The sequence below is a fragment of the Anastrepha obliqua genome, chromosome 3 (assembly GCF_027943255.1).
Source record: "Anastrepha obliqua isolate idAnaObli1 chromosome 3, idAnaObli1_1.0, whole genome shotgun sequence".
NCBI classification, from domain to species: domain Eukaryota; kingdom Metazoa; phylum Arthropoda; class Insecta; order Diptera; family Tephritidae; genus Anastrepha; species Anastrepha obliqua.
This window is the reverse complement of record NC_072894.1, coordinates 33,419,111-33,435,415: the sequence shown is the minus strand read 5'-3', so window position 1 is coordinate 33,435,415 and position 16,305 is coordinate 33,419,111. Positions and strand designations below refer to the sequence as shown.

Here is a 16,305-nt window from a genome sequence, read left to right as displayed (position 1 = left end):
AAACACTAGGCTGTTTTGAGGGTTTCAGTACTACCTACAGTTCTCATGGAATTTATTACTGAGCTACTTGATGTAATTGATTCTTCCCATTATCCTTGGTCCAATTGAACACTTCATTAATCAGCAGTTCGTCAATTCATCAGCCACTTCGTTGTTTTCAACACCACTGTATCCCGGCACCTACACAAGTTCAAGCTCATTCCGCCTTGCAACAGAGTTTAACCTCAACTCACAATCCTAAACAATTTTGGGAGAAATGCGAGAGATATCTAAGGCCTGACTCTACATTTCGTGCAAAAAGGTTGAATTAGGATAATTGGCGAAAGGCGGCGGGGAATTAAAATCAGGGCATGTAGTGAGAGTAAATCTGTTTTATATTATTTGCTGCTTGCAAAGCTGCTTTCGCCAATTATTCAAATTCAACTTTTTTGCATAAAATATTATAAGTAGAGTCTCAGCCTCGCTTTAAATAACAGTAAGCCATAGGTTTCTTTATTTATTATTATACACGGACGAGATTTTCCTTTCTTTCATTATTCAATGATCGGTTCGGATCTGCAGAATGCGAACTACAGACGGGATCAATCGGTACATGTCAGTAAAATACATCTATTAATTATAATTTGGAAATATATTAGTTCCATTTAACCCATTGGAGGGCGTCTAGACAGTCGAAGGAAGCCATCTTAACGCGCTCTGAATAAATTAAGGTAAATATATTTATTATCACAAATATCACTGCAGTTTCGATCTTTACAGTATTATAAACTAAAAAATGCCACATTAACCGTAAACAATAGTCAATTTTTAATTTTTCGATAAGAAGATTTAGTGTCTTAAGCCAAGTATTTTTCGGCTTTGTTCAGGGGCTTATGGGAGACTCGATAAAAATTTTTGATAAAAATTATTGTTATCGGTTATGTCAGTTATCATCAAAGATATGCAAAATTTAATTCTCCACATCGGTGTCACGTGTGTTTGCCTAGCACCCTTAGTATTCTCCAACGGTATAAAAGCGCGCTGCGATTCATTGCCAACGACAAATGTGCCTACAACTCAAACAAATCACAATGAAGTTAGCTGTGCTTGCATTCATCCTTGGACTGTGCTTGGCAGTAGCCGCGGTAAGTTAAAATATTCGATTACCAGAATAAGTGTATCTTCAACAGCAATAATTTTTCGATCCTTTTATCCTCAGGCCGATATTGATTATTCGCTTGGAAGTATTGAAAATGATGAACTACCGGAATTCACTCCTTTGGACTTTGCCGACGAGATCACTGATGCGGAATCATTCAATATTTTATGGATATTCTACTTTACTCTCAAAGCCAGTTTACGTACTCTGAAAGGTGTTAATTGTACTATCAAAGCAGTCATGAACCTTCGTAATGTTGCAGTAGATTTCCTTGATGCCGTTAAGGATTGCAACACGGGCGCCTTGAAGAGCTTTACCGCACTTATTAGCCAAGTACAAGCGGTTGTAATCACTTGCAATGACATCATCCACCTGAACAGCAACGTTTGCAACAACGGTGCTCTCGACGATGCGACCGATGGAAATAAGAAAACTCCATTCAAGTGTTTCATTAAGTTGATAAATAAACTGATTACACTGAAGGGACAGGTCTCTAAAACTATTAGTCTGGCGAAGAAATTGCCATCCACGCCAGCTACCTATGCCGGTTGCGCTGTCTCCACTGTAACCGACCTGATTTCGGTGTTCACTCAATATCCCTCTGAAATCAAAACCTGCTCCAAATTGAAGAATTAAATTGTTTGTAACTGATGAAACTTTAAATAATGTTTTAAATAAAAAAAAAAAATTAAAATTGTTTTATGCGTGCAATATTTCATGTTTTTCTTCTATGCAAGTCGGAAAAGTTTATGTAAACATGTAGATGGGGACACCAGAAGTTGCTCTAGTTTATAAGGCCGCTTTATTTTAAGAGCACATATTGCAGAAGCAATGAATACTCGTGAATTTACCCAGAGTTAGTGACCCATTATCTCTTAGAATCCAATTTATAGTGCAAACTGAATCAAACTTCGTCGGGCGACACTCGCTGTCAAAATTAAAATACACTGCAATGTATGACACATAACCAGCGAACTTCCTCGTGAATGGAATTATTTTTAATTCACCGACGACAAACTCAGCTCTCAGTGAGAAATGTGAAGAAATCTTCTGCGCAAATGTTGCGCATCAAAGCGGTCGAAAATTGTTTTATCTTCTCCAAACCAATTATCCACTGCAAGGATTGGCCCTATCTAATGTTGTCCGACTGTATAGTTTAGTCTTAGCTTTCTTACTTACACTACATACTGAAACTCACTACAATAGTACGACTTTCTACAAAAAGTGTCGGCTACCCAACGAGAGTTATTTGTAATATGAGGAGACGATGAGGAAATTCCTTATAAAAATAGTTAGACATGTAGTCATTTATGTTTGCTAATATTATGGATAAGGGTAAATATAATGAGGACCAATTCCCGGCGAGATGACGGAACGGTTCGGATAAGATACAATCATGAGCTAGACACATTGATACGTAATGGAAACGCAATACGCTTTATAAAAAGTCAACGAATCAGATGGCTGGGGCACATGTACCGAATGCCCAAATGGAGAGCTGCCAATATAGCGTTCCATAGACAACCAATTGGACGGAGATGTCGAGGGAGACCAAACAAACGCTGGGTAGATGAGGTCACAGCCGACCTGCAGAAAATGGGTATCACAAACTGGAAAGGAGTAGTAGAGAATCGATCGGAGTGGAGAACCGTAGTTGTGGAAGCAATGGTCTGCACAAGACTGTAATGCTAATGATGATGATGATGATGAATTCCGAAATATAGGTATGAGATTAAGAAATTTCAACAGCAACTTGGTAGAGAATTGAACAGGTAGCCATTATTATTATTAGGCTACTGCGCACTGCGACCAAAGTAGATCTATTCCGTAAAGCCTGCTGGGGTACCCTTTATTTTGAGGCTTTTTAAAAATGTTAACACATTTTAGGGCTTATTGCTCCATAGTTTATGTGCGGGCACAGCAGTACCACTAAGATGCCGTAGCCGTTTACTGTCTAGTGCAAGACATTTACAAAGAATGTGTTCTGAATTTTAAGTCTCCATTTGACAGAATTGGCAGATGATGGTCTCAGAGAGGTACATTTTCTTTAAGTGATATCTCAGGCTACATTGGCCTGTGAAGTAACCAGTTAAAAGTCTTAAGTCTACTCTACTAAGTGAAAGTAGCGTATCAGAAATTCCTGTTTCGCTTTTCGATAACCGATAGAGTTTCACCAGTGTTCAACAAACTTCTTCACTCCCATCTCCTGAGAGTTTCATTTATGTGGCCCTTTTTAATTCCGCAGAAAGGTTGAGGACCAATTAGCGGCATATTTGACCCTTTTTGGCTAGTTGGTCCGTTATTTCGTTTCCTTCGTATTCAGAAACCCAACCCAGTAATAATGTGTTGAAGTTCCCTAGCATATTAAGAAGGTTCAGGCAGTCATGTACCATTTTTGAGCTGATTGTAGTTGATAGAAGGACTTTCAAAGCCGATTGACTATCTGAAAGTATTTAAATGAGGAGACATTTCCTCACACATATCTCAATGGCATGTATTTCAGCATTTCTTCTGGGTAAAGACCCATTGGAATCGATTTTTTTAATTAAGGCCCATTGATTCTTGCCCCTGTTATACCATCTTCTAATTTCGATCCGTCAGTGTACCAAATCTGAGATCCAGATTCGAAGGTGATAGAATTATTTTTCCTGGCCGTACGTTCATTAATGAGACCATGAAAGTTCCTGAAGAGAATGAGTTTGGGAAATAATGTATCCACCCAGTGAAAAATAGGAGTGTGTCGGAAGTCTTCTAAGATATTTAGATCTCCTCTCGTAGGTCGGAGTTGCCTTTTAATCTTAAGGTGCTCAAACGTGATCTAAGGGAAAAGGAGTTCACACATTGCATATCCAAAACTCAACTTCGCAAAGGTTCATCCGTTGCTAACTAAGCTTCTACTGATAAGCTTAGCGAACTTAGCGGCGAGCTCTGGCCTTGATAAACCTGGCAAGCGAAATGTTGTGTCAAAGATGAACGCTAAGTTGTGTCAAAGATGAACGCTAACTAAATCGTGGTTGACAAAATTAAGGCTTGTATTTTTTCAGATGTCCAAGATGTCCACGAATACACAAGTAGAAGTATTGCATCTTTATATAGATGGCGAGATGCCACGGTCCATTTCCGAGGGACATTGAATTAATATTGAATCTTTTCGATAATACGTTACAAAAATAAACTGAACTCTTTGTTAGGAAATATCCCTGATTCTATATACCCAGCTCCGTACATAAAATGTTAATTCACGAAACTGCCATTATGGATGATGTTCCACTTCCAATCGGACAAATGCCAGAAGAAGCACGGGAAACTAGAAACAAATTAGCGCGAGCATCATAAAATAAAGAGATCAAGGCACAAATATGGAAAAGTTAATGAATGTTCTTTTCCGGTCATCCGACCCCGCGATATAGTCTTTATCTAAAAGGCACTGTTATTAAAAAAAATGTTTTACTAAGAAATATTGCAACTTCTTTTGATAAAGATATCGAATATAGAGGGTTTCGTTGAGATGAAAGCGACTCAAATTATGACTGAAAAATTAATAAAATTTAATATCAATAAGTTATAAATAATAAAAAATTGAGAAATATTTTTGTATTGAGTGTTAACTGTTACTGTCTTTGTTAATTTTAACTTGATTTAACTGATATGCTCCACTCTTACATCTATCAAATAAAACTGAAGTTGAACATTGAACATCGTTAAAAATATACTACTTCAACTACTTTAACAAATTTAAATAAAAAAATATAAATAAAGTCTTGTTTTTAAAAGTATTTCAGAAACTTTATATCGTTTGTATTATACACAACCAAAGAATGTATGTCGCTTGTTGTCTTCTTTTTTAGAGATATAAATTAAATTCCGCTAGATTGACCATTTCGACCACTGTGCCTTGCCGCAATTGCATAAATACTTCATATATTAAAAACGTGGTACTTAGCAATTTGATAATCTGTATTAAGCGAAAAATTTGGGAAATCATCATCTCAACGACTTGATTTTTTTTATACAATTATGCATTCCCATTAGAATTTCTTCCCTTACAACCTAAGCGAATACAGCGTCCTTTAAAAAGAGCAACAACATGAAAGATCAGAAATGATAAGAATCAAAATCCTCTTTGTGAATTTATTACGATTTCAAAGTTTTTGAGCGATATGTTTTAAAAATAGTATTACTTATTGGGTATGGGATTAAGTTTTCGTCTTTTCTTAGCTAAAGTTACGAATTATTCACACAATTAAATAATATATGATATTTTGCGAAGTATGTGCCATTAGAAGCTACATCTTTACTCTATCTTTCAGGCAGCATTCGGGTTCCTCTGAGTTCTTTTGACTTAATCCATTCATTGAGCCAGTTTGCGATGCTCTCGTAAGAAGTGAACCGCTCTCCAGTAAGGGCTGACTGCATTCGGAATCGGATGGGAACAGATGCTAAGCCGAAGGAGCAATGTCTGGGGAATAAGGTGGGAGGGACAAGATTTCCCAATTCAGTACCTCTAAATATTTCTGGACCGATTTAGCAACGTGCGGCCTAACGTTGTCATGCAGCAAAATCAATTTTTCATGTCTACTGTCCTATTCCGGCCGCCTTCCTTTGAGAGCTCGTTTCAACGTTTAAGGTGCAGTCGGTAACGATCGCCAATTATGGTTTCAGATGGTTTAAAGAGATCATAATATATGAGACCCCTCTAATCCCACCAGATATATAACATCTTTCTTTTTCGCTGTCGATGAACCTGGTTCATCTGGCAGGCTACAACATTTTCGGTTATCATAATAGATACTTTCTTCATCGCTAGTGACGAAAAAACCTTTTATTTTCTGCGTTTCAAAAAGCATCTCTCACGTCAGCAAATGTCTCTCGAATCCCTCTCCTTCATTTGATGTGTCACCCAGTTACCTACTTTCTGGACCATTCTGTTCACCGACGGTTGATCTGTCAACATCCAACTCTTTAAACATATGACGAACATAAGTATCAGCAGTGACACCCCAAACCTAATATTATTATTACATTTTGCTCATGGGCTAAATCATTTTAACCTACATACACGTTAAAATATTGACTCCATTTTCTTTATCTTAATTATCAGTAGTTATATGAAAATTTGTATAAAGTAATCAAAGTTAATTCTAATTACAATATTCGGAAAGAAAAATATCACACTTTTCATATTTCTCTGAAAAATTGGTAGTTTATTTCAATATCCTTTTTATGCAAGCAAAAAGTAGAGGTATAGAAAAGCCGAGATCCGTGACGTTTGTGAAATTGAGGTTATCAACAAATTCATCCAAAAACGAAGAAAAGAATGACGAAAACATGTTGAAAGGAGAGTGTATCAGAATAGCCAAAGTAAATAGTTTCGAAAGCTAAACCACAAGGACAACCACCCAGACGGTGGAACGAATGATGGACGTCGAGTTTCCAAGATGATTTCATCTAACAGAAAACACAACAACAAAATTCAACTTTTACTAACATCATTTTACTAACAGGAAAAAGTTCCTAACAAAAGATGAAGAAGAAAAAAATTTACTACGGTATTCGTTTGGAGCCCCGTAGCCGAATTGGTTGATGCGTGACTACCATTCGGCTTCAGAGAGAACTTACGTTCGAATCTCAGTGAAAGACCAAAATGAAGAACAAGTTTTTTCTAATGGCGGTCGCCCCACGGCAAGCAATGGCATACCTCCGAGATTATTTCCGTCATGGAAAATATCAGACGTTCGGAGTCGGTTTGAAACTGTAGGTCCCTCCATTTGTGGAACAACATCAAGGCGCACACCACAAATAGGAGAAGAAGCTCAGTCAAACACCCACAAAGGGTGTACGCGCCAATTATATATATTTATATACGTGGAAGTGTGCCATTGTCTGCTGACAGCTCACTCCTTCTCTGTCTGAGCATAGGAAGCTACAGTTAGATAAGAGATTTTCCTCGGGAAATATGCCTCAGTAAAGTTCGCGGATTTTGACTTGTAGCTCATTGCTCCTCTGTCTGAGAATTGGAAGGTACAGTTAGAATAGGAATTATTCTCTAGGAAATGTTCTTCAGCAAACTTCGCAGATTTTAGCTCGTATCTCACTCCTCCTGTGTCTTAGGAGAAATTTAGCACTCACCCTGGCAGGCCTTTTCAGAAAACACTAGGATCTTCTGAAAGTTTCACTACTACACCTACAGTTCTCATGGGATTTATTACTGAGTTACTTGATGTAACTGATTCTTCCCATCATCCTAAAGTTTGAACACTTCATTAATCAACAGTTCGTCAATTCATTAGCGAGTCCATTGTGTCCCGGACCCTACACAAGTTCAATCTCATTCCGCCTTGCAACAGAGTTTAACCTCAACTCACAATCCTAAACAATTTTGGAAAAAATGCGAGAGATTTCTAAGGCCTGACTCTATTATTTCATGGTCGGATTAGGATGATTGGCCAAAGGCGGCGGGGAATTAAAATCAGGGCATGTAGTGACAATAAATCTGTTTTATATTATTTGCTGCTTGCAAAGCTGCTTTCGCCAACTATTCGAATTCAACTTTTTTGCATAAAATATTATAAGTACAGTCTCAGCCTCGCTTTAAATAACAGTAAGCCATAGGTTTCTTTATTTATTATTATACACGGACGAGACTTTCCCTTATTTCATTATTTAGACTGGATCAATCGGTGCATGTCAGTAAAATATATTTATTAATTATAATTAGGAAGTTTAAGCCATTGGCACTAATAGTCTAGACAGCTATTCGAACGCGCTGAATAAACTAAGGTAAATATATTTATTATCACAAATATCACTACAGTTCCGATCTTTACCGTATTATAAACCAAAAAATGCCACATTAACCGTAAACAATAATGAACTTTTAATTTTTCGATAAGAAGATTTAGTGTCTTAAGCCAAGTATATATTTTTCGGCTTTGTTCGGGGGCTTATGGGAGACTCGATAAAAATTTCTGATAAAAATTATTGTTATCAGTTATGTCAGTTATCATCAAAGATATGCAAAATTTAATCCTCCACATCGGTGTCACATGTGTTTGCTTAGCACCCTTAGTATTCCAAACGGTATAAAAGCGCGCTGCGATTCATTGCCAACGACAACTGTGCTTACAACTCAAACAAATCACAATGAAGTTAGCTGTACTTGCATTCATCCTTGGACTGTGCTTGGCAGTAGCCGCGGTAAGTAAAAATATTTGATAGGTGTGCCTTTGCAAAAGTGTACCTTCAATCATTTTCCGATCCTCTTATCCTCAGGCCGATATTGATTATTCGCTCGGAAGTATTGAAAATGATGAACTACCGGAATTCACTCCTTTGGACTTCGCCGACGAGATCACTGATGCCCAGTCATTCAATATTTTATGGATATTCTACTTTACCCTCAAAGCCAGTTTGCGTACTCTGAAAGGTGTTAATTGTACCATCAAAGCAGTCATGAACCTTCGTAATGTTGCAGTAGATTTCCTTGATGCCGTTAAGGATTGCAACACTGGTGCCCTGAAGAGCTTTACCGCACTTATTAGCCAAGTACAAGCGGTTGTAATCACTTGCAATGACATCATCCACCTGAACAGCAACGTTTGCAACAACGGTGCTCTCGACGATGCGACCGATGGAAATAAGACAACTCCATTCAAGTGTTTCATTAAGTTGATAAATAAAATGATTACACTGAAGGGGCAGGTCTCTAAAACTATTAGTCTGGCGAAGAAATTACCATCCACGCCAGCTACCTATGCCGGTTGCGCTGTCTCCACTGTAACCGACCTGATTTCGGTGTTCACTCAATATCCCTCTGAAATCAAAACCTGCTCCAAATTGAAGAATTAAATTGTTTGTAACTGTTGAAACTTTAAATAATGTTTTAAATAAAAAAAAATTAAAATTGTTTTATGCATGCAAACTTTATGTTGTTCTTCTATGCAAGTCGAAAAAGTTCATGTCAAGCTCGATGTAACATGTAGATGGGGACACCAGAAGTTGCTCCAGTTGCTTACTTCAAACCACACCTTGCAGAATCAATGAATACTCGTGAATTTACCCAGAGTTAGTGACCCATTATCTGTTAGAATCCAATTTATAGTGCACACTGAATCAAACTTCGTCTGGCGACACTCGCTGTCAAAATTAAAATACACTGCATTGTATGAAATTGCACACAACCAGCGAAGAGCGTTAACAAAATTCCCTGTGAATGAATTTAATTCTTATTTACCGCTGCCGCTGCCTCCGACGACAAACTTGAGCGACTTGATTTTTTTTTATACAATTATGCATTCCCATTATTTATCTTCCCTTACAACCTAAGCAAATACAGCGGCCTTTAAAAAGAGCGAAAATATGAAAGATCAGAAATGATATAAATCAAAATCCTCTTTGTGAATTTATTACGATTACAAAATTTTTTAGCGGTATATTTAAAAAATAGTATTAATTATTGGGTATGGGAATAAACTTCCGCCCTTTCTCAGCCAAAGTTACGAATTCTTTAAACAATTAAATAATACATTTCAGGCAGCATACGGATTTCTCTGACAAAAAATTCGATTTCTTTTGACTTGATCCATTCATTGAGCCAGTTTGCGATGCTCTCTAAGAAGTGAATCGCTCTCCAAAAGGGCTGACTGCATTGATCGGAACAGATGGTAGTCCGAAGGTGCAATGTCTGCGGAATAAGGTGGGTGCGGCAAGATTTCCCTTATTCAGTACCTCTAAATATTTCTGGTCCGATTTAGGAACGTGCGGCCCGGCATTGTTATGTAGCAAAATATGTTTGTCATGTCTATCGTCGCATTCCGGCCGCTTTTCTTTGAGAGCTCGATTCAACGTTTAAGGTGCAGTCAATAACGATCGTCATGAGTTCATAAGCTTAACTGGCTTAAGGACTTCATAATAGATGACACCCTTCTGATTCCACCAGATGCATAGCATAACCTTTGAAGCATGAATAGTTTTTTTTGCTGTTGATGGACCTGGTTCACATGGCAGGCTCCAACATTTTCGACGCTTAGGGTTATCATAATAGATCTATTTTTCCCCGCCAGTGACGATGCGATGCTAAAAAACTATTCTTTACAGCCGTTCAAGAAGCATCTCACACGTCACCAAACGTCTCTTGATATCCCTCTCCTTCAATTGATGTGTCACCCAATTACGTACTTTCTGGACCATTCCTATCGCATGCAAACATTCACCAACGGTTGGTCTGTCCACATCCAACTCTTTAGACATATCATCAAAGGTTCGACATGCGTCTTCATCCAATAATTGTTGTAGTTCAGTATCTTCGAATTTTTTCGATGCCACTTCGCGGTCTCTATCTCTCATGTCAAAATTGCCACTTTGTTTATCTCTGAAAAATTGGTAGTTTATTTCAACAGCTTTTTATGCAAACAAAAAGTAGAATTATAGAAAACGATGGAAAAGCGATTGCCCAGATCCGTAACGATTGTGAAATTGAGGTTATCAACAAATTCAGCAGAGAAAGAAGAAAAGAATGGCGAAAACATGTTGAAAGAAGAGTGTATCAGAATAGCCAAAGTAAATAGTTTCGAGAGCTATACCACAAGGACAACCACCCAGAAGGTGGAACGAATGATGAACGTCAAGTTTCCAAGATGATTTCATCTAACAGAAAACAAAATAAAAACAAAATTCAAATTTTACTAACATCATTTTACTAACAGGAAAAAGTTTCTAATAAAAGTTGAGAAAGAAGAAAATTTACTACCACGTCATAAGATTATATATAGTACGCGCTATTATTTTGGAGACCATTTTATGCAGTCTATAATAATAAGAGTCTATTGAGAGAACTTCTCGCGCGATTTGCTTTGTGCTCGATGAAATTCGTTGTCTAGGCGGGTTCTGCTGTCGATGTGTTTTGTCTTTGATATGTGTGCGGGCTCAATAGATTGCCCCTATCTGCTCAATTCGCATTCATTTTATGTTTTTTGTGGGCACTGCTAAACTGTTACGGGGTGAATGCCCTTTTAGGATGCCGCTAGCTCAATTTATTGTTTATTCTTTTTCCTTAGACTTTGATTTTTCTTATTCTAAATCTACTTTTAAGAAGTATCTATATTAATACGACTCTTGCCATAAGGACTTTGTTCTTATGTACCTATATAATAGCGTATTGTTTGTGGATTATATAAATAAATAAGTTAAAGTTAAGAGTCACAATTGAATTTTTAATTAATCGCTCAGAAAAGGCAAAAAGCGACTTTGCACTCCAAGCTGGCAATATAAAACACGTTTGCAGATTTTTGGGTTGTTTTGTGTTTTGTTGTTGAAATGTTGCTATTTCGCTAAAGTTTCTATTGTCTCAGAGCACTTGAAAGGGTCACAGATTGAGGTTAGTTTAATAAAATCGTCATCCTTTTCTGTCTTTTTACGAGGTCTACCTTTTTAGGAACGTTTAATTCTTGGACCTATTTCTCGTTCCCTCTTTCGCTACTTAAAAAATAATGTACATTAGCGTGGCCGTTATTATTAAAATTATTGATACCTTTCGGAACACCCTCTACAAATGTAAAAACACCTAAAAACCTACCAAATATTAAATTCCAAGCCATTCATAGTTAATTTAGAGGTTCCGACATGAACCTAAACTTAAGAAAATCGTCAATTTTCAAAAAGTACGATCACATAATTTAAAAATGTTAGTTATCATGTTTTTTTTTCATTTCAATCATCATTGCAATCATTCGATTAGATTTAAGTGTTTTTACACTCTACTGATGATCAGAAACGCTTGAAAATAATTATTTGATCACAGTATTGTGAAGGTTAAATTAAAAAAAAATTAAACAAGCAGGAGCTAAATTTGAATTCTCTAAAAATCAGTATCTTACATTAAAAAAATATGTAGTGTAAGCACTTCGGAAAAGTTCTCATATAACTTCTTGCAATGATTTAGTTTTCTGCTATTGTTTGGCTCTAACTAGGTTTTCCATTTATATTTTTTTTTTGCGAAGTGCACGTGCGCACTCACAAAAGAATCTTATTGTTGTGATTGTTCTTAAAGAAATGAAGTTCAAAACAAATTGTTTGTTTTTTTCTTTGCAACTCTCTTAGCCTTTAGTGTTGTACTTTCTTTCAGCTGTACGCTGGTTACATTGATATCACTATTCGATCATTGGTCGGCTACTTGATCGTTTCATTTTATTTTAAGTTTATTTCTTAATGAATGTTCGATTTTGATTATACTGTCGGGATTTTTGTGGTTGTAGTTTTCGGGTATCATCTGTAAACATAACATTTTTAAACACTGAGTTCCGTGTTTTCACGTTCGGGGAATCGTTCATTGCTTTTTTCCACTGTTTTTGCGTCTCGAAACCTCTACTCGACCTTTTCTATTGACTGATAGAGTTTAGTGCGCGTATGTGACCGTCAAACTATGTGTTTATAAAGTGCAATTTACGTTCTAATGTTTCTTGTGTTCCATTCCAATATTGTATAGAAAAAGTGGAAAAGCTTTATCAAGAATGGCAAAATCTTCAAAAGAATAAAAATAAAAATTTGGAGGTTTTTCGTACAAGAGAGATGGAGTTTGTTAATGAACTGGATGATCTTTTCGATATCGCACACATTGATGTTCTATCTATGATGAAGGATGAAACTGATAAATCTTTTCTTCTTTCACAACGTGAGAAAGGGTGTCCAGGATGTATGCTTGGAATTAATAAAAGAGCAATTCTAAAAGATAAACAAAAATTAGATCGATTGAATGCAGAAGAAAGCCGGAAGCGAAAGCATATTGATAAAAGTAATAAGTCAATAGGAATCAGTTTTCAAGGTATGAGCAATGAGTATTGAATTTAATGTTTAATTAATTTTATTCACTAAATTTAATGTTAAAAATAAATTTTGATTAGATCAAGAAATTTTTTCTTCGTCCGAAAGCGATATCGAAACACAAGAGGATCCGAAACTTGCAATGATGGATAAGGAAATACTGGGGCCATTGAGAAAAGGCAAAAATAAATTCCTTACGCCGAGACTTCTCGGACCTTTGGACAAGTGAAAAATTTCTGATAGGTCGTCTATTCATTTAATTATTGCAGTCGCAGAAGCACTTGGACTTCACACTTGATACTCTTGTATAATAATAAATCGCACAACATTACAGGAGGAACTTAAAAAAAGCCGATTGAAAATATCTACATGTGTTAAAAATAATTTGAAGGTATGGAAGAATTGAATTTTTAAATTGTTTTTATTTTGTATTATTCAATATATAAAAATATTTTACTTTTTTATAGGTTGCAGCTGGAGTAGTACACTGGGATGGAAAAATGCTTCCTGAATCAACAGGACTAGAGAAAGTAGATCGTTTACCAGTCATTATCTCTCTTGCAAATGGTGAACAACTATTGGGAGTTTCAAAATTAACTACTTCAACTGGCCTAGAAATTGCTTAGGCTGTTCACGAGACTTAATATTTGTTTACTTTTTTTAGTATTTACATTACTATAAAATCATTATTTCTTAAAAACTAACATAGTTTTAAGAAAACAATATTCTAATTCTATAACTGCAATATTTCGAATAGTAAACATACATAAACTGTTTTATTTTACTTAAATTGAGATTAATTTATATTAAAAAAATTCCCATTTTCTTTATTTTTCAACTTTAGGTTCTAGTTGGAACCTCTAAATTTTTTCCGATTGGCTTAAGATTTCATAATTTGTAGTTTTTTAGGTAACCTTACTTTTATAGAGGGTGCCCCGCAAAAAATAAAGGTGTTTTATTTTTTTCCACATAAATAGCGGTTACCCTAATATACATACATATATTTTTGGTTGATAATAACATAAGCCAAACTGAAATAGGCGAAAAAATACTTACGGTATCCTTTTTCTCTATGAAAATAAGAATATAATATATATTTAAGCTGTCGACCCTAGTAGTCATTTGTCCGCATGCAAAGTTTGCCAAAAAAGAAGAATATGTAATTTAAAGAAAGATCCTGTATAATTTAAATACAGTTTGCATCAAAGCAAAAAAAAATATTTGCGATTTGCTGGGCTCCACTGAGATCAGTTGAGATGAGTTTAGGAGGTGTGACGTTTTGAGGTTTTTGATCTGCCGAAACAAATAAAACTAAAAAAACATACATTTATTTCAGTTTTTTTTTGCGCCGTCAAAATAATAAAACTCATAAAATAAACGTTATTTCAGAGAAAAAAAGTAACTCTCTCAAATTATTTTTTTTTTTTAATAAAAAAATATCTCGATATACGAAAATATTTTTCGTCAATTCAATAAAGCTCAGAAATTTATTATTATTATTGGTTGCACATTTTAAAGTCTTAAAGTAATGATGGAATATCAGTTGCTGTGATAAAATCCATAATTATTATGTTCCCTGATTAAAAGTATGTGAAATGGAGAAATCACATTCAAATATCAACAATGCCAGTGCACTGATTTTAGGTGCATTCGAAAAATATTAATTAGAACTTAATATATTGAATAAATAAATAATCATTCTTTTATCTACGAAACTTACCTGGTAGACAAAGTGCATTAATGAATTCATAATCAGTTCAAATGTACCGATAAGGCTGATTTCTGCTATTTTGAGCAAAACCTAGCAAATTTATGATAAGATAGTAAATAATGTCGAATTTATGTTTCCAAATCTTATAAACTATATTATTTTGTATTGGCCTACGCCAAGAATGATAGAACACAAGGCTGCGCAGATTGATGCGTTGTCAACTGTAGAAGGGGTACGTGAGCTAAAATTGGAATCGAGGAAATATTAGGTTAAGTGAATACTTAGTCCTGTTGTAAGTTAAGTCTGTTATAAATATGAAATTACAATACGTTTTTAATGAAGTTAGTTTTATTTAATCAGGTAAATATTAAAAAAATCTTAAATTTTCATACAAATGCTCACCATTTGCTTTTACACAAGCCCTAAAACGATTAGGCCATTTAGCTATTGCAGCACGCACGGTTTCTATGGATATTCACGTCGCTCGAACCAAAGATTATTTGAAACTTTCCGAATTTCTTCGACAGGCTATGTTCTTCAATTCTGACCACAAATGTATTCAGATCTGTACTTCCAGGTGGCCAATCTTCTGCGACTATGAACCCACAAATATTATTTTTTGGCCACTGTTGGGTAGATCTTTTTGCCTTATGAGCTGGAGCGGAATTTTGCTGGAAGATCCAACGCTCTTCCTTGAAGAGAGTACTGCTCAACTGCTGCAACATGCCTTCTAAGACATTCTGCTGGTACACTTTCGCCCCGATCTGGACCCCTTTTTGGCATAAATGAAGAGATGTAACGCCTTTACAAGTTACTCCCTACCAAACCATTACGGGGGCTGGATGATTGCCACGCTGAAATCTTGGAGCAACATTTTCTGCGTTTTTAGAAGTACCATATTAGCAAAGATTTTCTCATTTTGCTTATTAACCAGTGAATATTTTCTCGTCTGTGAAAAGAATGTTTTCATGACTGTTGATCGCATGCCACCGAAGAAGCATCTGTCGAGACTAATTTTGTTCAAGCGGTAGTGGTACCGAGAGATGCTTATTATATTCACCGCGCAAAAATGGCAAACGGGGTATGACTACGGGATACTATACATTCCATATGACTGTTAATCGAAATGGAGAAGCAACTTTTAAAATATTTTTTATTCGTTCACCAAATATCGAAGTGCCTACAAACAAACTCTACGGACTTTGTATAGCGAAAAAATATTTCTCTAATTTTCCTTATTGGTTTTCCAAAATAAAGATAGTAAGCCCGTTTTGCAAAGTTACTAATAAGGTTCTCATTAATACTCAAGCATAACAAAATTTTTTGGAGACGCATATTGAAGTACATCAGGAAAAGAAAAATCACCTTTTTCCTAGGACATCATAAAATTTGGTATGTTTTGATTACAAATTGTAGCTCAATATAAAATTGTGGTTCACGGAGGGCTTGATTATGAGATATTTTTGCCACAAATGTCATACAAAACGATCAACGGGGACTCGTTACTGGCTACTCGTATATGTGAAATTAATTTAGTTTGAAATTCTATGCGCATCTAAACTCGAAATATTTCAAGGCGAATTAATCGAAAGTGATATCAGTAAATCAGCTCATGTATTTTTTTTCTTTCGCCGTGGCC

General features: G+C 35.8%; 2 protein-coding genes across 2 annotated transcripts; both read left to right on the top strand.

Moving 5' to 3' along the window:
- Window positions 1-1,059: 1,059 nt before the first annotated feature.
- Window positions 1,060-1,816, top strand: LOC129242784 (uncharacterized). The gene is made up of 2 exons (XM_054879630.1): window positions 1,060-1,124; window positions 1,199-1,816. Exons 1-2 carry the CDS (start codon window positions 1,071-1,073, stop codon window positions 1,772-1,774), a joined length of 630 nt encoding a protein of 209 aa, XP_054735605.1. The 5' UTR covers window positions 1,060-1,070; the 3' UTR covers window positions 1,775-1,816.
- Window positions 1,817-8,270: 6,454 nt separating this feature from the next.
- On the top strand, window positions 8,271-9,038 carry LOC129242676 (uncharacterized). Its single transcript, XM_054879462.1, has 2 exons — window positions 8,271-8,335; window positions 8,411-9,038. Exons 1-2 carry the CDS (start codon window positions 8,282-8,284, stop codon window positions 8,984-8,986), a joined length of 630 nt encoding a protein of 209 aa, XP_054735437.1. The 5' UTR covers window positions 8,271-8,281; the 3' UTR covers window positions 8,987-9,038.
- Window positions 9,039-16,305: the final 7,267 nt, after the last annotated feature.